This window comes from Aythya marila (assembly GCF_965140915.1).
Source record: "Aythya marila genome assembly, chromosome: 12".
NCBI classification, from domain to species: domain Eukaryota; kingdom Metazoa; phylum Chordata; class Aves; order Anseriformes; family Anatidae; genus Aythya; species Aythya marila.
Window position 1 is genome coordinate 14,968,522 of NC_139053.1, and position 25,691 is coordinate 14,994,212.

The 25,691-nt window shown below is 40.3% G+C and overlaps 1 protein-coding gene across 3 annotated transcripts in view; it reads right to left on the reverse strand.

Moving 5' to 3' along the window:
- The window catches only part of ADAMTS18 (ADAM metallopeptidase with thrombospondin type 1 motif 18), an 81,615-nt gene extending 56,620 nt beyond the window's left edge, over positions 1 to 24,995 (reverse strand). Inside the window, exons 1-4 of one of the 3 annotated variants that reach the window (XM_082770330.1) lie at positions 24,899 to 24,995; positions 23,452 to 23,613; positions 22,327 to 22,411; positions 20,132 to 20,448 (exon numbers count right to left, since the gene is read on the reverse strand). In XM_082770330.1, coding sequence (XP_082626456.1) covers positions 20,132 to 20,448; positions 22,327 to 22,384 — 375 coding nt within the window. In that variant the 5' untranslated portion in view covers positions 22,385 to 22,411; positions 23,452 to 23,613; positions 24,899 to 24,995. Of the gene's footprint in view, positions 1 to 20,131; positions 20,449 to 22,326; positions 22,412 to 22,516; positions 22,860 to 23,451; positions 23,614 to 24,898 lie in introns of those variants that run through there. The other 2 variants (XM_082770329.1, XM_082770331.1) reach the window with 2 other exon arrangements.
- Between the last annotated feature and the right edge of the window lie 696 nt (positions 24,996 to 25,691).

The window sequence follows — 25,691 nt, forward strand, 5'->3', positions numbered from 1 at the left end:
GCATCTTAGAAGCAGAAAGAGGGAGATGAGTCCCTTCCATCGGGTTTTATAGGGTTAGTGGTAGTCCCTTTATGAAGTATAGATATGCTCTTCATGTTTGAGACTAGCCCTCCATGCAGTCTGCATGTGGTCCAAGGCAGCTGGAGGCAAGCCAGCTGAGCAATGTAGCTGCTGAGAGACTGGGCTTATTAGCTCAAGCTCAGCATAATGTTTATGTGTCTACACGGTATTTTGTAACAGAGCTAGTTCTTGGCCAGCAGCTTGGAGAACAGCAATGGTGATTTCAGATCCATTTCAAATGCATGATCAGAGATGGCAGTCCCCCATGCATATACCAGCAGCCTGCTACAAAATCCCCTCAAGATGACAAAAAGTGCCAGCTGCTTAGAATGAGGTTTGGGTCTAGCCTTGAAAAGGGATATACAGTTTTCTCACACATGCCATGAATTTTTCTTTCCTCCAAAGCCAGGATATTCAACCAATACCAGTATAAGGCTGTTCAAAGCAATCCCACATCTTGTGGGCAGTCTAAATCAATGTTTCTTAAGAGAATGTGTAATGAGGAAGACTCACCTCTTCGGATAGGTTAAGGTGGTAGAATGAAAAATATGTAAGACTATAACCTTACTACAGTCATAAGCAAAACTATTTCCAAGAATTATAGCCAGCAGTATAGTACAGAGTGACCTGAAATAGTAGATACCTGATATCGCTAACTAACTTTTTGAGAGATGGGTTATTGAGCACCTCTCAGGTTAGGGTCAAAATGTCAATACTCTGGAAACTATAATCAAAATGAGCAAATTAAGATGTGAAATCAGGTAGAAAAAATACAAGCAACTTATCTGGCAAAGCAGAATGAAGGAGCTGAATTATGGGAAGTGTTGCAGAGGTGAAAGATATCTTTACCCATGGGAAGCAGCATGAGCAAACAGCCAAACCAATGGCAGTAAATCATGGTAATTAAAGAAGTTTGTTCCCTCTCTGCTATGACCTACAGCCCCTTTTCTGGGTGGTAGCTGCAAAGGCGACAGCTGTGGCAGCTAACAGAGCTGAAGTGTATTTTGCCTCCGTATTTTGTTTCTGTTCCCCTCAGAAGGGCATTTCATACAGATGCACCCATGTTACTGAAGCACTGGGTGAATTTAACAAGGTTCTGAGACACAGCAACAGGGACACGATCCATGATTTTCCAACATAAAGTGACAGGTCTGCCCCCCTAAATCCATCCACAGGTTGTTAAATAAATCTCCAACTTTTAGAGTGCTAAGCACCCAGGAGCTCCCATTGAACTGAACATTGTCTCTGAACTGCAAGCATTTCCAGAGTGCTTTTATAACAATTTGGGAAAGAATATGTTCTGGGAAACTAGTGAGAATGGACTCTCATGAGGTTTCCAATAATACACATGTATTATTGAAGTCAGAGATCCCACGAGTAAAACTCAGAGCATTTTCATTTTTGATCCTGTCCCAAACCAGGCAGCACAAAGTCATGCGAACACACTAAACAAAAGAGAATTTAAGTTAACTAAACTATTCCCTAGCTTTTATGTTTGCCAAACAAATTCACCCATTCTTCAGAATAGCATTGAGTCTGTAGATGGGCAGTTACTGAGGACTATCCCAGAATCAGAAAGGTACAAATGTAATGTTTTATTGGTCTGAGGCCCTGGCTGATGTGGATAACCTCAGCAGACCTTTACTGATTTTCACCAGATTGCAATATCTGGCTCAGTACCACACCAAATGTTTAGGTTAAGTTAATGGACTTTATACATACTATTTTTATTATGAAAGAAGCATTAGAATCACTGGTTGTCTATTTCAATTTGAGAGCTCTCAGCTGATCACGTTTCTGTATGTTCTAAATGACCCACAAAATAACTGAGTTTATTCTGTTTTCTAATATATAGATTTCTTGCAAATGTAAAATGTTAGGAATTCTTAACAACATAACATTTTACTATCAGAGGATCTGACAGAAGGAGAGTAAGACATTTAAATTGCCAATCTGAATTAGTCATGAAAGACTACTCTGTTTGGCTGCTCTAAAGAATTGCTATGCAGAACATGCAGCAGTTATTAAAACGAGGTAACAAAATTGCATGTCTTTAATTATTCCTATATGAACAAAGACAACATTATATCTGAATAGTGCCTTTGTATTTCTGCAGTTGACTGAACTTGTTTAAAACATCTTTATGCAATCCTCTGTCAACAAATGGCAAATAAGGAAATACTCTTATTTGTTCCTCCATTGAAGGTAATAGAACCAGTCACATTGGTATTTAAATGTATTAAATTGGTATTTATTGCAGGGTAATGAGATATTCTAGAACTGACACAAATCTGATTGCTTTGCCAAAGATTAAATACTTGCTTATATATAACTGAGCTTCCTCATTTCTCATATTAAAAAACAAAACAAAACAAAAAAACAGTAGGCATCATAAATGAACAGAAGAAAAGTACTAATGTAAAGTACAGCATTATGACACAAACTACAGTTTAAATTAAGTGTTTTGCCAAGTGCATTCAAGATCACTTCGTTAACGATTCCATCAGTATGGGCACTGACTGTTTGGCTCTTTGGCTTGTTACAATGGTTCTGGAAAGCAGTTAGCTAAAACAAGCTGCTTGAATTTAGGCTTGGTAGCTGTACAAGCAGTTGGGTATGGCCTGTTTAAGCAAATCCCTGCAACTGTAAGATAAAATCTAGATATTTTATTAGTTATGACAGCTCTGAAATCCATCACAATGCAAACAGGAAACAGCAGGATTGTTTTATGAATGCATTTATGCTTCACTTTTCCTAAAAAGAGGCAGCCCGTACTTGTCATGTGCCGTCTTACAGTTGATTAGTTACTTATGGTACACCAAGTGTAACAGGCCAACTGTCTTCAAAAGGTAGCTCAGTTAGTCCCCTAAACTAGCATCGCATGTAACAGAATTCGTTGCCTGCGAGAGGAGCCCTACCTTTAACTTTGAAGCATAGGAAGTGCAGCCCTCCCTGTCCTCCCATAAAAGCACCATTTATATTCCTCTTAAAGCTCTGAAATGTGACTTGGAGATATCTAGATCTTTAACAGACCTTTGGACAGGGCAGAAAGTTGCCCTGTGGATGGTCCACTATGAATTATTCATACTGCTCAAAGGATTAGGTGCAATGAAAAGGCACTGGGAAGATTCTTCTCCTCTGTATATAGCTAATGAATTTATGTTGATGAAATTCAGATGTACTAATATTCTACGGAAATGGCATGCCTTGTCAATCAATCTTCTGATCCTATAACTGATAAAAGCAAAACCAGTAAGACTATTTAGGTAATAATGACACCAAAAATGAACTGCTTAAAACAAAAGAACTGATGATAACAGATAACTAAAATCAGTACTTAGAGATTCTTTTCCATAGGATCTCAGCATTAGCAGATGTTTGCTTGTTTCTGATAAGGAACATTCCCTCCTATCACACATGCAGCTCCAAACATTGGAAGTCTTGAATCAGGCCTTGCACAATACTGTAAGTTACGAGATTTTTTTTTAAATAATGCTTAAGGGCTTTGGTGTTTTATTTCCTTTCTGATTTCTTGAAACATTTTGGATTGAGTGTTTAACGTGTTTTTTTTACCCTTTATGATCATGTGTACTAGAGTCATACTTGGTCTATTTCTTTAGTGAAAACTCAGCTTTTCCTGTGATGATAGGACTTTGGCAGCTAGGCTTTTCAGAAGATTACAAATCATGAGTGAGAGTGGCAAACAAGTGTGAAAGGCTCCTTCAGACCTTTAAGACACCTTGTTGAAGTTGCAGCCAAGACAGAGAGACTAACCACGCTCAGACACCGCACAGGACTAGCTGATGGCAGACCCTTCACTCTGCTCAGAGTGGCTTACAATGATTGTGTCAAAGCCCCACAGGGAATGTTCTAGACAGTGGCAGTTCACTACACATATCTACTTTTCCCCACTGAAGATCCTCCAGATAAAAGCTTTAGCCTAGCAGAGCTGATGCAAATGAATTTGAGGGGGCAGAAGATCTGAGCCTGTCTGACCTGGGATAATTTGCATTCAAACAAAATAAATCCAGCTCTATTCCCATAGCAATTTTATTTTGCTATGAATAGCTCAGGCAGCTCCAATAGTGAGGAGCTCGGGTTACATCTGATTGCCAGCTGTATTGCTTACTAAGAAGTTAGGTCAGTGGTTCCCAACCTTTTAATTTTCCTTGTTGGAGTATACATTGCTATGGATTAGTTACATGAGAGAGTGGTCACAAAGAACTCTGTAGGGAGCAAAGTATCAGCTTTGCTGATATTCCACATCCACAGACATATACATATGTTGAAATATCTGTGTGGGAAGGGGAAAGGGAGTGGAACAAAAAAGCTTAGACCATTAAAGGAATGGAAACTAAGAAGCAAAGATGGCGCAAGAGTGAGATGTCAGGCTGGCGCCTGGGTTATCTGGATTAAACTCCCAGTTCTTCAGTCATTCAGCTTCTCCATTCCTCAGTTTTCGCAGTTCTAAAGGCAGGCCAGTATACTCTACACTGCAGATGGTCAAAACAGACTTGTGAAGACTCACATTTGACTCCAGTTGGGTTGTTCTAAAATGCCTCTGTCTCCGTCACTACAAGCACATGGCCTTTCTCCCCCTGCAGCCCCAGCCTTGAGGATGCCACTCAGCAGCCTGAGCTCTCATCCACTGACCAGAGCATACAAGGTCATGGTAGCTGAGTACGTGCCACCTAGCAGGGCTCCACACTGGTAAGCACCCTGTTCAAAGACACATTGCTCAAATGTGGCTCTGCCCATGATCTGTCCCTCATCACGTCACTAGATGGACTTGTGCCATGTGTCCCCAGTCACAGGACTCACAGTGCGACACGATATGTGACCCTGAAATAATGTGGTCACATTCACTGGAGTCTGAGCAGGTCGGTAGGTTTGCTCATAACTAGGAATTCTCTTGCTGTAATTCTTTACACTTCACACATGCCTATAGATGAAGTGTGATTGCTTAGCATTGCTGCAAAAGGGGAAGCAGGGTAGAATAAATTTCATCTTCTCTGCTTTTGCTGTAGTCATCTCTTCAAAACAGGACAGTAGCTTAAGTGTGTGTGAATCGTGTTTTCTTTCTAAAAAATGGCAGATCAGTAAAACTTTGAATGCAATTCATACCATTAAACCTGAAATACAGAGCAGTATCATTCCAACGATTTAAAATAAGACCTCACCGTTTTCTCAGGTTTTTCACATTAAGAATCCTGTACAATGACAACTCCATGTCAGATTTAGAGATATAGTATCCAATAGGTACAACTTTAGTGTCCTGGTCTTAATTTAGAATGGGCATTTGAATAAGGAGTTATTTGCTAAGATAAATGTTGTAACTGCATGCCGTCAAAAACTCTCATATTTGTGGGCACTGTTTATAGCCATGAAACCTGCCTTCATGGTATTACATTGCCAAGTATTCCGGGGGTCCAAAGATTTGTTTTCCCAATTGTAGTCAAAGGTAACAAGTTACCAAATGGTTGTGCCCAGATATACTGCCCTAATTTCTGTCCTCCTTCGAAACTGTGCATACATACACTCCTCCCTCCCACAAATTAGTCTATGTTTTGATTTTAAGGGAATGATGCACAAAGGTGAGCATGCCAACTGTCTTGCTGGTTTCACCACTGAAATGAAACACAGGAAGTCTGAGTGAATTTGGCCCTGTCTAGAAAGGTTTTTAACACAATTATAAATGAAAGTTTGATGAGAAATAATTTTCAGCATAATTTTCTAACTGCAGTAATCTCTGTAGTAGAAACAACTTTGACCTCATGTAAAAACCACCACAATTATGTCCTGGTTTGGTATCAAATACAATAGCATGCAGAAACTGTCCTCTTAAAATGGAAACAATATCACTACCTTAATATTGGTCCAAATTTTCAGCATAAAGTGAGCTAAATCCATTCCTCAATGCAATACATCAATTTACATCTGTTGACATCCTGCCTGCTGACAGGGTCAGAGTACAACATACAAGTCTAAACCAGTACTTGGGCTGTTAACACAACAGTTTCCAAGTATTCAGGTCTGTGTTTGACTTACTGCCTAGGCCTGCAGAGCTACAGCAGTCATGAAAGGTTACATTGATTTTACCATATGCAGATTTTAGTATAAGCCTATGAATTATGTGACTCTTTAGCAGGGATGCATCTTAATAAAAGCATGTAAGATGGTGTAGGAATATTTACAAATTTCTTTTCATTTATGAAATCAGCTCCAATAAGCACCTCTGAGAATCAGAGGACAAAAAAGAAGATGAGGAAAGGACACAAAGGATTCCATTTCTACAGAGTCCTTTAGAGATTCATCCAAAAAGGGAAGCCTTTGATTCTTGTGTCAGCAAGCATACATTTGTTGTGAATTTCAAGCAAGTGAATAGCATTTTTTCATCAAAGCATTTGTACAGTAGAGTGTTGTCAATGTAATACCTTCTAATATGGACCATGGAACCCGAAAGATCTACATAACCTTGTGATGATCTCTGAGACCTCAAGAAATGGTAAAAATAAAGTGTCAAAGGGAAGACTGTACTTGAAAGTGATGTTTTCTTCCATGAGATATTCTCTATATTAAACTGGTCCAAGAAATCTGGAAATCTATTGCCACAGGAGTTGTCACTTTATTAAGCACTATAGGCCTTCTAGTTGAATTACAAATGCAGTAAAGTCAAGGGAAATATAATTATATGTAATTTGTTGACAGCTTAACATGTTGCAAAGTTACAAAAAGATGGTAAAAAAAAAATAATCAACAGAAGATTTAGCAGGGATAATTTCCTAGGCAGCCTGACCTTCTTTCTGCAATGAATCTACTGAACGGTAGGTTAAGCAAAGGTCAGGTTAAACATAGGTTAAGAAAAAAGCTCCAAGAAGAGGAATGTGCTGTCAGGGTCACAGAGGCTCTGGGACATCAAGGAAGTGTTTGAGAGTTACAGACACATCAGGCTAGTGTGTATTTCCCAGTCCCAGGGCCTGCATGTGCTCCCTGCTCCACCCTGGCAGCACAGAACACAAGACCTGAGGACTCTCTGTGGACTTTGGGCACAACCTGAGTGAAGTGCTGCATAGTTTAGCTACTGTTGTATCTTGAGCCCTTAGAAATCAGGATACACTTGGTGGGCTGAGAGGTGCTGCATGAGTCAAGTAAGTAGTGCATCAAAGCACACCAACTCCCATAAGGAAGAAATCACTTGTCTACAGCCATAGGCAGGAATTACGGAAGTGAACACGAAGAGTAAAAAATGTGTTCCCCTCATTCTGAGCCCCTCCGAACCTCAATGTTGATTGCACAGACCCTGATTTATCATTTTCACATTACAACTTCTCAGATATATCCTGTCCCTAGCCCCTGTCTCTCACCTTAGTGCATCCCTGACTTCTCCCCAGAATAATCTGGCTGCTCAGTGGTCACTTTCTTTGGCTAAAGGGCCTGCCAAAAGACCAGTGGCATGAAGGTAGTCACGTGCTATTCATGCCTACACATTTTCCTACATCAGAATATATTTGCTTTCAGGAGTAAAAGTGCAATCCTGCCATTTCTCTGTGTGGATTTGCCCAGCTTAATGTGTCATGCCTAAAGATGTGACTGTTCATGCATCTGGATCATCAGTCATTTACTCCACCTTTTCTACTTTCCAGGTGGTAACATAAACAGAGGAAAAGCCAGAAGGACCTCTTGTTGTGAAACATTTCCTCTCTTCACAGCATGTTACACTATACACTCCTCCCACAGCATAAAACCAGCAGTGTTAATGTTGTATGGAAGTAAATTAGTCACAAATAGCACCATAGGGAACTGAAATACTTTGAATGTATACCATATAATCAGGAAATGCCCGCCCTCTTCATCTGCCAGGAACAAGGAAATTGAAAGCTTTGTAATTTTAAACTGGCCATCAGTTGCTATGAATCAATCAACCATCTCGCTGCAGAGCTAGCATGCACAAGAAACGCTGTGAAGATAAGAGAGGGTTGAAACTACACTCCCCATCCTGTTGACATAGTTTCAGCCCAAGATTCCACATTTGCTCACTCCTACCCTGGACTCTTCTTTGTACACCTCTACTGAACTCCTCAAAAGTGCCAGAATGGGACACTGGACTTCCATGTTTTTTTCAAATTATTTATACTACTATCAATTCTTACAAATGTCATCAAACCTAAATGTATTTTTTTGCATAAGTAAATTGTATAAAATAATTTATGAATTCATAACAACTTCTTCCTTTAACAGTTTTAATATATAATGATAGAAGTCATGCAGGACTGATAAATGTCATGGTCATTTTTTGCAATTACTTTTCATTCATCCACTTACTATAAAAATCAAACATCGTCCTTCTTAAAATTGGAGTCCCTTCCTGGAAGAAACATGAAGGAGCTGATTAAAATTATAGTTACTATTTTGCTAGCACAATATTGCTATTGAATGGCAGAAAAGATAACAGCTCTAGAGAGCATTGCCTTGTGCAACTTTATGGAAATGAAAATACATTCATATTTACTGCATTGCACTGTCTTTAGTAAAATCAAGATTCACACTAGCACCTATTCAGCTCTTTGGTATAGACATGTATGTGTGTATACATCAATTTCTCTTCCTTTTTACTGAGTAGTAAAATGCAAAAAGTCAGGTCCAGAAGATAAACGGCCTTTAAAGGCATGTGGCACACTATGGATGCATTTTGGAGCACAGGGGCACCATTCAGAGCAGGTTAATGGCAAGTAGCAACACAGCCCCACAGGGAAATACTCCAAATCTTCTGTTAAACCCACTAGAAAAGTAGGCCTGTGGAGGCTGAGTATCCTTTGCGCCATACAAATGCTAGTTTGCAGAACACAGTCCTTCATTCTGGGCAAAAAACATTTCTTTTGTTTTGTTTCTCACATTAGAGTGCATTCCTGACTTTCCCAAACTGAAATCTTTAAAATGATTAAATAAATCATGTGAACAGCCACAACATAAAAATATATTGTTCCTTCAGCCTCAAGCTGATTCTAACTAATTTAGTCTTGTGTTACTATTCTGTACACCAGAAAGCTACTTTTCAAGAAACGGTTGGAAAATTACAACAAAAAATATACTTCTTTTGGGACTACAACCCAAAAGCTGAAAACATGTAAATAGAACTGGTGACATATACAGGTCAAAACCAAAGTCTGGCACATTTTTGATCTCAGCTTCAACTGTCTGTGGTAATATATCATCTGGTCTTGCTGACTCAGCTTCAGGTCCAAATTATCCTTTCACTGGTGTTACATCTGTCACGCAGGCTGATGTAGAAACCAAAACTTTGTCACCATATCATTAGTCTGATGTTCAGTGACACATGGCCCTGACTGTATGCTGCTCTGTCATGGCTCCCACCCTGTATTTGGGTTCATGTATGACCCTCACTGAGTGAGAGCTGTAGGACCCTGCTTCAGACAGTGAAAATGACCACCAAGGGCTCTCCGATAGGCAGAGGAATCACAAGTATCACTTAACTGTTTCTATAGGAGACTACATGTCCTCCTCTATGCAATTATTCAGCTCTCCTACCAAGGGCAAAATACAAATAAGGTCTTGCCTCCTACAGGTGTTCCCAGGAAGACAGGTGTTAACATCCTTGCACATTTTTGCAGGTCAAAGACTGTGAAATCCAACTCCTGTCAACCAAGGGAAACAAGCCTGAAACTACTTTCCTCTTTTACTCTAAATGCCAGATTTTACTTCACCAAGACTTGATCAGGATTAGGCCAAGTAACCTCTTTACATTTACTTAGTTTTGACTTTGAATTTTTTGGTGGCCATTGCACTTCCTTTTCTCTTTCATTGTCATAATACCCTGGCAGCATAGCAATAATGAAAACATTTGGTGTTAGTTCACTGAAACACATCTGGCAGCTGCAGGCACCAGATGCCAAGCACTTCACTGCATTTTCCAGCAGCAGTAGCAGCAGCTGGTTCTCTGGGAAGCCACCTGAACTCCTGCTTCATTTCATGTCTGGCTGCTGTTAGTCTGAGTAGTCCCTTAGAATAGGATACAGGCAGTCTGTAGATGGGTTTCTTTGCCTTTCAGGTAGGCCATTTTCCTCCATTTTGTAACTCAGGAAAATCTGATTATACAGTATTACCTTGGATTATTTACAAGATGTGTTTTAGGGTCTGTCAGTGGAAACCGACATGCTTCACTTTCCTGATGAGCCAGCACTACTCTCCATTTGAAAAACGCCTTTCTAAATCAAGGAGTAATTGTAGTAATTTTACCCAAAGAAATGGTGTCGCTCTTCATTCTATGGCCAAGAAGATACATGGAGGAACTCTCCTGAGGACAGGTTCTGATCCAGAAAAGCCAGCACAAAACTTTTTACTCTCCACAAGCTTTAGATGAAGCCCCTAAACCAACAAATACCTGTCAATGACAATGAAAGATACTGTGGTACAGGAATCAAAGGATGTCAGCTGCTCGCTTCTGTCTCAGCCTGGAAGTTGTTCTTTTTCTCCCCTTTGCTCAACCTTTTGCTAGAGGCGAGAAAACAATCTGATCATCAGCCCGCGATGTTGAGAATGCAAAAAATATCCATGCAGCCTTCAGCATGGCTTCTAGCATGAAGAGCAGCCAGCAATCAGAGAAAGAAACTTGGGGCTGGATATACTGTTGTGGTAGGTTGGTCTCTACAGTGATTTCACAGACAGCTATTGCAAACAATGTAAGTCTGTAGAGCAGACTATAAGGAATGATCCTCTGACAGAAGAAGTAGCAAAAAAGTGCGAAAGTGACAGAAACATTTTTCTCGTCTGTACTGTAATTATCCACAGATCCATGGCGGGCTGCAGAAAAATCAGGCTGGCCCTAGACCAAGATCGGTACTATAATCCTTAATTTATACTTGCATCAACCAAGATAAATAGCACAACTTTCTATCAAGTGTTAGCAGGAAATTAAACTGGGTAGCCACATTTTTTTGAAAAGTTTAAACTTTCTTCTCTGACACTGCTTTACACCATTTATACCTACCCTATACCATGACCAGATAATAATCCCATTGCGGTATTGACTGGAAATATTTCTTGAGGTTTAGTCTAGCCTAATTTTAAGACCTACTGTTTTCATGACTTCTTCCGAAAAAAAAAGAACGTGTCACATAAGACAAGCTTGCTCAAGACAGATTTATTTTTAAATGCTCAGTCTCTTCACTGAAACGCATTAATTTGCATGAAGAAAAAGAAAATCTGTTTTTAATTTCATTATTTAAAAAAACTAATTATATTCTGATGTTACATAAATTTTATATTGCATGGCAAAGAAACTGAAGATCTGAAGAGTAATCCATGTTTCATTAGTTTGTGTATTCTGCCACAGAATATAATATTACGTTCTTAAATTAGTTGGAAGCCACACTGTGCTGCAGAGTAGAAAAACAAAAGTGAGGGCTTAAGCTAGGTCAAGCATATTTTGTATAGGTCCATTAAAAATCTCATTCCATTAATATTAATAAAGATGTTGAGACACAAAAGTCCTTCAATTAACATATATTAGGCAGGCAGGCACAAGCATTCAAGTGATCCCACTGTGAACAGCAAGAATCCAGTCCTCACAGCATAAAGCCATGAGAGCTGTGTACATAGTGGGGCAGCTAGAAATGTTAATGCCACAGAAGAGTGAAAAGGCAATGCCCTATTGTCTCTGCAAGTAAATATCACTTTATTGCTTCAGCTTCCTCTTCTATTAAATGCATTTATGCTGGACCTTGCTATTTCAGTAAGAATAACTTCAAGACCTGTTATCTTTGTCATCAGACTTTTTTGTTTTACTAATTTGTGTCAGGAACTAGCTGTGAAGCTACCTATGAGACTCAGGAAAAGAATTTTCATCTGACTGTATAAATTGTTTGTAGATTTCCCCAGCTTATGAACTAACATTGAAAAAAGAAATTAACTTGACTGTTCCAGAAATTACTCTGGACAATAATGGTTCCCACGGTACTAAGCTTCAACCATCAAGACTCATTCACTTGCATATGACCTGATTATTTGACATTTCTTCACCCTCATTCTTAGTGACTTCCGAGCACGATAAACAATAAAAGGTTACTGATGTCAACCTATTATGAGTCTCTTCTAACACAGAGTAAAGCCAGTACTGAAGCTTAATTAATACATTTGTAAATTGTGCTGAGCTGCAAGGCATTATGATTTCAAGTTTCTGTAAATGTTTACCTCGAAGCTTTAGTCAACGCTCTACTGTCTGAACCAAAGATAAGTTCTGCTTCCATCAGCTATTCACATAGCTGGTCAAATCACTGTCAGAGCAAATCAATAGGAAATTCCTTTAGCATACTGTAATTTATGGTAGACCTGCAGCAACAGAATTGGGATTAAAATGGGATAAGAAAAGGCAAGAAAGAACCAACATTTTTGCTCCCAGTGACATGATCAAAAAGACAGAGGAAAACCTTGTTTGTAATGTAATTATCCATTAAGGTTCAATTCAGATACCATTTAAGGGCTAGTCACAGCCTTCCTAACACAAAATGAGTGGGTTTTACAAAAAAAGATAATGAAGTCTGAGCTTCAGCTGATAGAACTTGCGGTAGGTTCAGTGCTAGCTCTCACTGCAGGTCCAGTGTACCTCTCACTGCAGATAACTAAGTTTAACCCTTCTCCTACTAGTTCACTGAGAGAAGACCAAAATGTGTCGCACAGAGCTAACAGCTGTGCGTGATCAGGAAATTAGAGGGAACACTTCTGATGACTAAATAGACTGTTCACTTTAGTGGGGGTGTTGTCAGGTTATCGCTGAACAGTGCAACTTCCAAAAAAAAGACAGGTATCTTCTAGAAATCCCCCAGAAAAATCCATAGGTCCACAGCAATACTTATGTCCAGGAGACAGTGAAATCAGATGCAAATAGCTCTGAAATTGTCTTATAGAACCAACTGATAAATTATTAGCATCACAACTCTGGATGCCTTTGCACAGCATGGCCCCAGCTTTTATCTTACCCCATCCATGGACTGCAAATTTCAAAACCACTGAAGTTGAGAACAGTTTTCAGACCTCTGCCCTTCTCTCATCGTTGGCAGTACTGGACGGCTGTCCCAGTGATCAAACTAAATCTCTTTTGAGTATGGGGCAAACTGTACGTCAGAGACACAATCATTGCAAATCTGAAAGCATTATCTTAAATACCTTATGCACATAAATATAACTGCGATAAAAAACTGTAAGTGCCAAACCGGTGTACTGCTTGTACAGAGAGACTAAGGAGGAAGCAAGTTTAAGAAAACAGTGATTAAGAACAGTTTTGATATCGCTGTTTGCTCAAATTAAGTGGACTGTGCTGCAGTACCAAGGCACAACCAAGATACTCCTCTGCTTTTCACTCACTCCACTGCTGTGTGTCATGTAAGGAGCTGTGGGAGTGGGCTGCTTGAGTTGGACTTGAACTACAGTTTCACAGGCTGTCATTGTGGTTTGGGTAAACAAAAGACTTTATTCTGGGTATGCAGACCCGGTATCTTCCTCAAGCACTTTTGAAGTGGAGGAAGGGGAAAAAGAGAAATAAAATCTTGTTTAAGTTAATTATTAGTAACTGAAAGCGGCTATTAGTTTTTAGAATCTGCCTCTAAAAAGGGAAATATGTTAGATGTTCAGTAGTTCATGGCTGTGGAGAAGAGAATATGTTGCATCTCAGCAGCAGAGATAGTATGGTCCAAACAAAATAGTGGCACTTAAAATAAAAATCCTCATTTACATCAAAGACATCCTGTTATGAGGAGGTCAAGTCTGCGCAGACAGGTCATCCTCTCCTGACCCTTATGAGGGCATTTGACTATTAGCTTCTCTCAAACGGACTAGGGAAACTGTGGGAACTAAGCTTTGTGGAAAGATTTTGCTACAGCAAGAAAAATGCTGATGTTTCAAGTATAGATAAAGTCTAGTGATTCATTTAGAAGTCACAAGACTGCTTCTTAGAAAAAAAATGTCAGGACAAACTGCCTATCTACACACAAGTGGACGACCCGCTGTTTCTGGCACTGTTTTTAGGGTGCAAGCACTGGTGCTCACAACAGCCTAAAGTTTGTTCTGAAATACACCAACAAACAATTTCCATGCTCTTACTGCCAGTTAAGCAATAATGGAGCAGGCAAAAATGACTTAGAGGACTAGCTCCTGTGGGCAGTCTTGAGAACTGTTCTATGTTCACAGCCACTATGTTCAGGCTGATGGAGCCAAACTGCTCATACTCAGTGGCAGTATTTCCTCTATGTATGTTCAAGGGTTATATTTTATTTTTTTTTTTTACTAAACCTGGAAGAACCACAAACTCTATTAGTCCTCCTGTCCAGTGGAGACAGATTATTCCTCCAACCTTAAACCTATCTAACTCCATATCTCACCTTTGAGGAATCAGTAGGATCACACTGCCTGGGATAACACTGTCTTTGTCTTGCAGAGTTAAAACCAGAGCTGAACAGAAAGCTTATCTGACAGATATGCAGGAGGGTAATCAATAACCTAATCATGCAATTCATTTCCTATCAACAGTCAATACAAAAATATTTGTGTTTGTCTAGTATACTTTAAAATATCTGCAAGAATGCTTTTTTTCAGTCACCTCATTTTCCTTGGAAAATTTTTCCTTTCCTCTTTACTGTATTATGGGATGAATAATTACCCAATGTCTATCAAGATGGTGGACAAAGTGATGATTCTGTGAAATAGAATTTGTGTTTTATAAAGGATAGAGATGTGTTGGTGTGTGAATATAAAGAAGGTCAAAGAACATATGTTCCATATGCTGCTCATTTTGTTCTGGTGTAACAGCAAAAATTATAGAGTTTGTATATTGACTTGTAGATGGACTGAAATAGCTTTCAGAATGAAACAAATCTTCTCTTCAAGGTCCTATTGGGCCATATTTTGTCCTGTTTTTACAGTGGTAGGTTTCTAAAGGAACTTCATTGCAAACAGCAATTGTTTTGTACTTTTACCACCAGTCTGGCTCACTGATTATGATGGGAGTTTGTCTGAATAAGAACACTGGGATTTGTCTCAATCTACTTAATTGGACTTAAGTGTGAGCTCTAGGTATAAGAAGTTGTTAGTATGAGCTTAAATAATACTAATATGGGGTGCAATTAAATGTCTACAATGCATGGTTATATGAGTTGCCTTGCCTGCCTGCCTCTTAGGTGGCCAGACTATGCTAAGAGGCTTTAATTTTGTGGGTTCTTTGATATTTTGAGAAAAGTCCTGCCCTCAGACATGCACACACAACTACGAGTGAATTAATACATCTCCTGTTTATCTCTCAGAGCTACACCTAACCCTTTCTCCAGTCATAGACTCCTCTGACAGCTCAGTGAGTGTAACATGATTCATCCTTCCCTCCTCTTTCTCTTCCCTTGACTAGACACTAACAAACACAACAGAACTTGAGACAAGAGAAAGAGGCCCCTTATAATGAAAGATTCAATCACATCTTACCAAAAAACAAAGGAGGGCACTAGCTAATGCTCAAAGCTGACTCCACTCTTCTAATTGAGGTACATAAATAAAAGGGGCAGAATGGCCCATATTCTCTTCTAGCATAAGCAGGTGCAGTCTGTCAGGCCTCCATGCTAGCACATTTGTTTAGGGATGAATTTGGTCTAAACAATAAAACTCTGTATCATGCAGTTTTAAAGTACTTGAACTGTTCCACTGAACTTTGCTGATTTTCTCTCTGACCCAAAATACAGATGCATGTCTCCTCTATGATGTAATGGTAGGAGCACTCCTTTATGTTGTACATGTTTTTTTCTTTTCTCTTCTCGGGGGGCACATGCTTTGTACTTGTCAGATGCCCTCGCCTCTCCTCCACCAAATAGCAGCAACATTCCCACAAATGCTATAAATAAAAACCAACTCATTCATTATGATCGGTATTTTCTATGTTTTGTGTATTGGACTACAATGTAAACTTGCTTGACTCTTAAAGAGAGGGTTCTTGTTCACAAGGGTAGTGTGATTTCAGTTCCTAAATGCACAGTTATAAATTACTTTTAAGACTCTCTCTAGAACGCCACTTGACTACTGACAACTCTAGGGTTCTCTTTTATTCTGCCCTGATTTTCTGTGTGACTGGAAACCTCTCACTTTATACAAGAGATTATGTATACATAGACCGAGCATATGCAGCACGTAAGGAGACAGAAAGTAGACCAAAAAAAAAGCATGTAAATAGAGACAATCAACATACAAACAGTAGTAAGGCTTTTAAAGATAGAGTCATCCTGGAAGTGGGTTTAAAGATGGTGAACCTGACATAGATACCTGTTTTTAACACAGGATAGAGTGTATGAGGATGGGCAAAGGGGCAAGGGCAAGTAGTTGGGAATAGAGAAATGGCCAAACTGAATACTTCCTAAAAAAAATAAAAATAAGCCTTATTCTAACAATGGCCTGCACCACCTATTTCAGAAAAACTGGGGAAAAAAAAAAACTTTGTTATGTGGCTTTGGGTCCCAATAATATAGCTAAAGACAAATATAAGTAATGATATATTACTAAATAATATCAGTAATAATAAACTGTAATTTGAATAAGTATGAATTAGCTCAAAACAGGAGCTTGGAAAAAAAGTGGGGAAGAATGAGCAGCTTGAATTGAACACACAAACAGGAAGAAGCAGCAAGACAAACCAGCGGCCTGGATGTACACATTGGGAAAGCACAAGGAATTTGTGGAACTTGAAGGAATATCCAAGTCATTCTTGACTATCAGAAGAGTTTTATTAAAAATGACAATGAACATCAGTGGGGAAAGGAGTTGAAAATTTTACAGGATTTTCTATTTGGGCCACATTAAGATGATGACAAAGGAAGAAACTAATTTTATATTTACAAATGTAAATGAACTCACTGACCCAAAGTTAGAAGAGCTAAACAAAACAAAACAAAAGCAGCCCTGAGAGTGAGGAAGTATTAGCAAAATATATGAACATTAAAAAAAAGTAATCACAGCTTCTTTGGAGAGAATGTATTATCTTCTCTACAGATAGTCCAGAACACATTTTTATGAAGGTGTAGAAACTATACCTGTATTTTGAGCATTTTTGATAAACTGACTGAATGACTCTATGTTGTAGACCACGAGCCTGAATTTTACTAAATCTGACATGCTGTTACCAAGAAAGTATGATGCTGTTACTGAATGCCTGATGGTGAAGCAGGCATGTAAGATCTAAACAAGATTTCTTGCATACAAGTTCATTTCATCAAAATAAATAAATAAAAAAATCACAGCTTTCTTGCTGTATAGCTGATGCTCCAGCAAATAAAGGATGCTGACTGAAGCAAAAGTGTACAGAAGAAAGCAAGTTTCCCATTGACAATCAAAATACCTAAACACTTTAAAGATGAAAAGGCAAGAGGCAGTACTCATAGTAATTCTGTACACACTACCCTAAAATGCTAACTTAATTTACATGAGTACTTATTCAGAAAAAGAGTGTGGACCCAGTTTTGCCTTTTGACACATCAAGGAAATTGCATTGACTGATGGGAAGATGCAGTCTCAAATCAACAAGTCAGCATAAAAACGTGAGGCCTTAGTGTCAATTAAGCTATTAAAGTGTAAGATACGTCCATCTCTTAATAGATTTATACTGAAGCAACAAATTCTTGCTCCTTTCCAGTGTTAAGTTAAGGTCATCCTGCCTAACAAACCTTTTCATATAGACACTCTCAAAAGTCCACTCTGCAGGCAATGGCAGATAACAGACAACTGAATGACTGAATACTCTAGGTCATCCAAAAAATTAGATCAAAGAGTCCCTGTAGTCTATTGAAATGCAATTGCTTCCAAATCACATTGTGGTGTTCCAGGCTTGAAAGAATGGGTCACTGCAGTTTTATTGTAGAGAAGCTATTGCTAATGAAAGGAACAATGGAAAGATTAGTGCTACCAACCATATAGAAGAAACACCACTTTCGGTTTAATTGCAGTGAACAAAACAAATAGGAAAGAAGGGCAACCAAGTGACAAAAGTAGTTGGTGCAAAGAGGATATAGGAGCTATTCACAAGGTTCTCTTGGTCGGAGCACAGCGTCCAGACTTAACATATGATCACTGAATTTGGATCACAGTAAAAATGACGTGGTTGTCATTACAGACAGTTGATGACACATTTTTAAGGCAGCCTTGCAAACTGAAAGACTAAGAGCCCTGTTGATAAGTTTCCTGATATTCACTAGGTGCACTGAAAATAATGGATGGATACGGAGAAAGGAACAATTCTGCATTATTTGTAATACTGACTCTGCCAGAGATTATTATAAGGTTTACTTCACTTACCGGTTTAAAATAACAATTTAAGGTGAAATCTGTTGAATCTTGGAACTGATTAAAGAAAGAGACAGATTATAATTGATGATAGTGTAGGTACTGAAAATGTTGTGCCATAATAAATTTGTTCAAGCCACAGTATTTATTCTCTTTTGATCAGTTTCTGGATCTTTTCTAAGTAAAGCTTACCAGTCATAACAATCTCTATGTCGAGACAGTGGTAACAGATCCATTTCAGTCTCAGTTAAGATCACCACATTCTGTTTCTCTGTGACCTGAGGCAGACTTGAACCTTCCTTCTCCAGACAAGACATGACAAGCCCAGCTTCACTTAGCTCATAAAGCATGTTAGAAAACAAAATGTGACCAAGCGGGGGAGATCACCCAAATTTTAACTGTTGTATGTAGGTAGAGCACTTCCCTTAGAGGAAATGGCAAACACTGCAATGAGTGAGAATGGCTTTTGTTGGAATAAAAACAGTAAAAGCTTGTAGTTTTGAAAATTAAGTTTCTATAGAAATTCACAACTAAGCACACCTGATATGGAGACTTTGGGACTCCAAACATAAAAACAAAAGAAAGTTTCATTCCTGTTCCTGGCACCTGCTCCAAAGTCACATTTGCAACTGTTCAAATGAACTATAAAATATTAATTCCTTCAAACTGCTGTGACCAACACAGGGAAAAAAAAAAAAAAAAAAGTAAAATAAAAAGAAGTAGAGCATACAAAATATAATCCAGACTACTTGCAACCAATTATCAGTATTCAACAGTTCTTCCAAGTGAACCACCCTCCTCCCAAGTCACTGATTACTATTTCAAAGGAAACACTGGATGTCTGAAGTGCCCCTCTTTTGGTCCCATCATGCAGTTTAATAGCCCTTATGGTCAAGTACCTTTCCAAGAAAGATTTCTAGAGGGTGACCTAACATATCCTCTGGACCCTAATGAACTGCACAGCATAAAGACAGCTTCATATAACCTAACATTGTTGAATTTCCCTTCTTTAATCTGCATTCATAGCAGACTGCAGGCAAGGTGTAAGATCTTTTGCCTAAAAGCCATCAGTAACCATTAATTCTGTAGATGACTATTCTGAGTTAAGTCAATAAAGACTTCTCTGCAGGCAAAGAGCACTGTCAAATATATTTTGAAAAAAAAAATAATAATTTGTGCATAATAATTTTTCATGAACTTGGATGACAGCCATAAATATAAAATATGCAAAGATAACATTTAACACATTCATAAGAGATCAACTCGTCAAGACTTATAAACCAAAGTAGGCTGCAATTGTCAAAGGATTGGTTCATAACTCCTACTGAGCTAAGAAATTCACCCTTCCTTAAAGTAGCTGACAAACCTAGGTATAAATATTTTCTGCTCTTAAATTGTGGATTGATTTTTTCTTTATCCAAAGTAGTTCACAAAAGCAACAAGAACATTTACTTAAAAGCAGGTGAAAGAAGGAGAAACTATCACAAACTATAGCAAATGAAAATTGCTGTGGGTTAATTACTAGGACTACTGGTCAATCTTCTGTTTTTTCCTCAAAGACTATGATAAAAAATTACAAAAGGTGTGATGCAGTTCAGTGGCTATAACTAAATCTCTTCTGTTAAATGCACTGGTGGTTTTAGGAAAGTCACCAAATGGTATATGGTACATACATACAGATCTTTGCCAAAACAGCTACTGTTCCGTATATGAAAATACTTCAAACACTGATTTGTTTTAAAGAAACACTTACCAAGCCTACACACGTAGATATTGCTACTGATGAGGTGCTATCGTTCCTTATAAATCCCTGGTAGAAACACTGCTCAATGTCATGTTCCTGAGAATTTGAGACTCCATCTTTCCCGAGTACCTGGACAATAAAACTGTTGCTTAAAATGGTTGAAGGTTTAAGTTCTAAATGAAGTTCCTGTCCAAATGCTGAAAATTTGTAGTGCAAGGAACTCTTTGAACTCTGAGTTGATCTCTTTTTCCTAGTACTGTGCAAAACATTGTGTGAAATGTACGATCCACTGGAATCCACTTTGACAGGTGTCACAAATACATAATCTGTAACGATAAAAAAGTTAGCCATCAGCTTTAGCATCCAGCAAATAAGGTAAGTGTCATTCTTACACAGTAAGCAGCAGGCTTTCACTATGGTATGAAGAATTCCATCATTTAAGTACAGGCCTGAAAGCTCTACAGGCTATGTGTATATAGTCTTGACTGCATATATTCATCCCTGTAAGTCACACAGGCTCTCAAACTGTGTTTGTTTCCTTTCTGCCCCACTGAGAGGTACAGACTAACTAGCATAGCTGTGAACATTCCCACAATCATTCTTCTGAAGACATTTGTCATCACCAGCAGATCTGTAGATTTTCCCCTCCCCCTGTATTAATTGCTGTCAAATGTGAAGGCTGCTTTGGTTTGTTTTTTTTTTTGCTTCCCTAAGAATGCAGCAAATATTGTATCACTGTAGGGGGAACCATGACTGGGACTTTGTAGAACTGTACCACTTGTTCAAATGGATTAAAGGATTAATTTATTAATGCCTTAACTGAGTGAGACCTCATCTCTTTGTAGTGACTTGATTAGACTGGGTTTCAAATTGTAATTGACCTTCAGCAGAAAGAGATTACATCCTACCTAATAACCTTTAGTCAGCCATTGCTAATTGCGTGTCAAAGAACTTTATTGTTTTGGATAAAATACGTGAAAAATTACAAAACTATTTGCAAGAAGATCTACTCACACAACCTAGGAAAGGAAAAAAAAAAAAAAATAGAGGCCATGATCCAGCTAGCAGGCACTTAGCTTGAAGTACATGACCACTGCTGTTGAACTACCCATACAGGGATTACTTGGATGCTGGAAGCTTGGTCTGAATTTCAGTCATTTGCTGAACTAGCACCATTGGCACCAGTTCCCAGTTATATGAGTAACTATGCTCACTGAACTGCTTCCCTGCCCCATTGAACCATTGAGCTGTACTTCTCTGCAAATACTTAAAGATGTCCATAGATTTGACAGTCAGACAATCCACTTCTAACACCCTTTGGAAAGAAGAAAAAAACTCTTCCTTCTTATGTCGTAACAGATGTTGCAAAAACTACCACTCTTCTCGCCTAAATAGATTTTATTGGATGCACGTTAAGCTGAGCACATAACCAATGATAGGTTGTTTTTTCTTAGACGGTGGAAACAATACATCAAGAGCTTTCACTTTCCTCAAGTGGCGTTAATCAACGGCAGAAGTTGAGGACTCTAAGCAGGCTAGTGGCCAAAAAATGCAAGCAGCTGCTGGAGAGAGGGAATCCCCCAGTGAGCAGATGATAGGGTGCAACAGGGTTTTCCTTTCTGCACCCTGGTGTGGTTCTCTATTGTACTTTGTTTCCACTCTCACCCAATAAAAAGCATACACTGCACTTCAAACTTCCCAAACTCATCAGCATCTAAGTGCTAGTCTCTGCAACCTGGGAACAAACTGTTCCTCAGCTCTCATTCAGAGCAGTCCTTTCTCTCCAGGTTTGCTTTCCCTTAGCCTGCACTGCTCTGCTTCTTCCACCCTCCCACCCAAATCTTTTCATTACTTTTGTCTCATTGCTTCCTTAACAGATGCATGAGGTTTTGTTATTGTGGCTACATACACATTCATCTTCCTAATTGCACATGTAAACGTGGATGTATTTACCAGCTCGTTTATTCACTCACTTTGCCTTTACCTATCATTCTTTTTAGCTTTTGCATGCAGGGCTGAACAAGTTAATCTCTGCCCAGGGTTAGCTATTTTATGGCAGCCAACTTGCTTTCACTTTATGTTCCCTGAACACCGTGGCTTCTTCACTTTGAACGCTCAGTCTACCAAAAAAAAAAAAAAAAAAAGCATCCACACAAATGTTCACATACATCACATACATAGATAACACAAAGAGCTATACAAACCATGATTTAATTCACTGATGCTGATGCTGTCACTGGTTAAAGTTGCTGCATGAAACATGCAACAGAGGCAGCACAACTGAAGGGTCTGCAAGAGAAAAAAAAAAAAAAGAGAGAGAAAAAAGAAGCATTGGGCGAGATTTACTTGACAAGGGAAGGCAGAAAGACAAGGCACCAGAGACTGTGCAGTAACCTGGTATGCAAGCACTCTAGGCGATTGCAAAAGAAAGTGCTCTCGACCTGCCTTTACAGCGCTTCCAAGCCACGGGAGGGTCGGGAATTGCATGGAGCAGCCGCTGAGAACCGCAACAGGTACCGTCCAGCCGAGCAGCAGGAGACAGTCCATGTTCCGCCGCGCACCTGGAGCGCTGCTACCTGCTCCCCGAAGCGTGCGGCGGCCGAGCCCGGCTCCCCCGCATGGTCACCTGGGCTCTGCCCCGCAGCGGCTCCGGCGGCCGGCTCTGTGCGCGGCGGCGGAGCCCATGGAGCGGCGCCCAGGTGAGCGCGCCCTCGCCGCCGGCGCGCACGCTTTAAGCCGCCGCCGCCGCCGCCGCGGGGCAGCGCTGCCTCCGGCGCCGCGTCTCGGCCCGGCCGCCGCCCGGGGGGCGCCGCGGAGCGGAGCGGAGGGGAGCGGGAGGGACCAATGGGGAGGCGGCGGGGCCGGGCCGGGCCGGGCCGGGGTAGGGCTGTGCCGAGCCGTGCCGAGCCGTGCGGTGCGAGCCGTGCCGTGCCGAGCCGTGCCGAGGAGGCCAGGGGCCGCAGGGAGCCGGGGGAGGCACCTGGGCAGGGGGCGGTGGGATGCGGAGGGTTTGCGGGAGGCTGGGCTGAGCAGGAGGGAGGCGGCCGCGGCACCTGCGGGGGGCTGAGAGACGAGGGGGTGCGGGGGGTGGTGGAGGAGGCGTGGGGCTCAGCCGAAATGTGCAGGGGTCTCGGTGCTGGTGTTGGGAGAGGGGTGTGGGGTCCGGTATCAGCCATCCAGCTTCGTTTGGAGAGAATGTACTGCTGTGGTCCATTGTTTCCAAAGACATCTTCAAGGAAGACACACAAACAATCAAAATCAAACACAGATAAGGGTGCCTGTGAAGGAAATCCAGCTGTGATAGCCAAGACCCACTACTGAGCACTTACTGTCCAACATGGATGTTCACAAAGGAGCTGACTGCACACCACCTACGTGTATTGAGCCAAAAGGAGCACTCGGTTCTGGTCTCGACTGCTCTAGTCCATGCTGTCAGGTTCCACTTCCCCTTCTAGAGAAAACATCAGTAATGCAGGAAAGATCTGAATAATCTGAAAGGAAACATAAAACCGAAGTTAATGGGTCGGGAATCAATACAGAACTTGTTTCTGATGGGTTTGGCTGCACTTACAGAAGTGTCCCTCACCCCGTGATCTCCCTTTTGTGCCAGAGAGTTTTTGTATATGGCTCAATGCAATCACACTCAAAATCTCCATTGTCCCAGTGTCACACCACAAAAGTAAGCAGTCGACGGTGCCAATTTAAGGTGCCTGGCTGCTCCACTTGGCACACGAGCTGGAGGATACAATGGATGCGAGGTGAGCTGGAGCTCTGTCTCCTTCACTGGAGGGCTCTTGACAACTGGGCTGGGGCAGTGGATTAGGCAGAGCAGCGATGCTTTCCCTTCTAAAGCATGGTCTGCCTTGAAACATTCAATAACTTCCCAGGTGTGGAATTTCTCCTTCACCTCTCTCTTGTTTCCCAATGGTTTTACATCGTCACCTTGCTGAATATGTTGTGGTAAAGTTTCAAGACCTTTTTGTAATAACACAACTGTCACCTCCCACTGAGTGCATTCAAAAGAAATAGCTGGCTACAACTTAGCATTTGTCCCAGCAGAGCAAAACACATAAAACATGCTCTGAAGAGTAGATAATAGGAGAAAATATAAAACTATAGGGCTGTAAATTTATAATCAGCCTTCCACACCCTGAACAGACAGACTTGATTGTTTTCAGCAGACCACCTGACTGTGAAGACTGACATTTTACTTGCTGTGAGGGGAGGGAAATAAGCATGGATTTCTAGAAATTATAAGGACTGTTTAAAAAAGCAACAACAACAACAAAACTTTCACCATAAACCAAGCACCACAGAAGGGAGTTTTGCGCCTGCTTTCTGTGGAGTTAAGACTTCACCCTGGGGATTTGTAGTTTCTGAGTGTGATCAAAGAAGAAGAAAAAAATGTGATACTGCTTTGCATGCCTATAAATGACATGTGTCCAAATTTGATTTGGCATTAGGCAGGGGACCCCAACCTTTCTTGGCCTGTAAGCAGCAACATTGATCAGTTCACATGCTTGGACACATCACACTTTGCTCCCCCAGTCAATCAAGACCCCAGCAGTGACGGTCATAAACATCAGAGAATCCTGCAGGCAGCTCGTTACCATGTGCAAACATAGTTACCATGCGAACCCTTAGAGAAATAAAGCACCACAGTCAGCGGGGCGCTAAACAACGTGGTGTCAGAGGGTTTTCTCTCACCCCCCACTCCCAAGCATTTCCCACCGCAGATGACCAGCCAGAATATATTGCCTCAGAGGTGATCATTACCATGCTATGGTCTGTCACTGGACTCCTGTCTTCTCCCCAGGCTGTCAGGTTGGACGCTGCTATAACTTTTTCATGCTGATCAGTTCTGTAATGTTTTCAGTTGGTCTTTTCCTTCCCATTTTCTTCCCTTACTGTTTGTATCCACCTGCTGCAGTTGGTTCTATCTACAAGAGAATGAATACAAGAAAATATGGCATTCCAGCAGAAATTTGTCACCTATAGACAGCATTGCACTACCCATAATGGACTTCTTGTGGAAGATCTCCAGCATTATGACATTCATCTAGGTACCATGACTCAGAAAGTCATGATTTCTTTCTTATCTACAAGGGAAGAGCAGATGTTTTGCTGTGCTATACCAGCAGCGAATTACTGCTTCACTTTCATCCCCATACTGAGTCTTGCAAGAGCACAGCCAAGTTCCACCCAAGTGTCTCATCCATCCGCTCTAGGTATATCATACTGGGGTGCAAACTCTCCATACATATCACCTTGATGTCTGGATGCACAGATATTGAGCGTTCTTGTTTCCACTCACTAGCTTATTGCAGGAAAAGGATGATTGTTTTCTATAACTTTGTATTTCCTAATTCTGAATCCATCTTTTCTTGTGAAATTCTATAGATTTTTATCTTTTTTTTTTTTTTTTTTTTTTTTTTTCCCTAAGAATGATGCTATCATGGCCACAGTGATAAAGAGTCTCTGCAAACACAGAACTCATATTATTGGTAACACATCTGATGGGCACGCAGAAGAAATATGCCCTGAATAAAAATGCCATCATGTTTGTTTT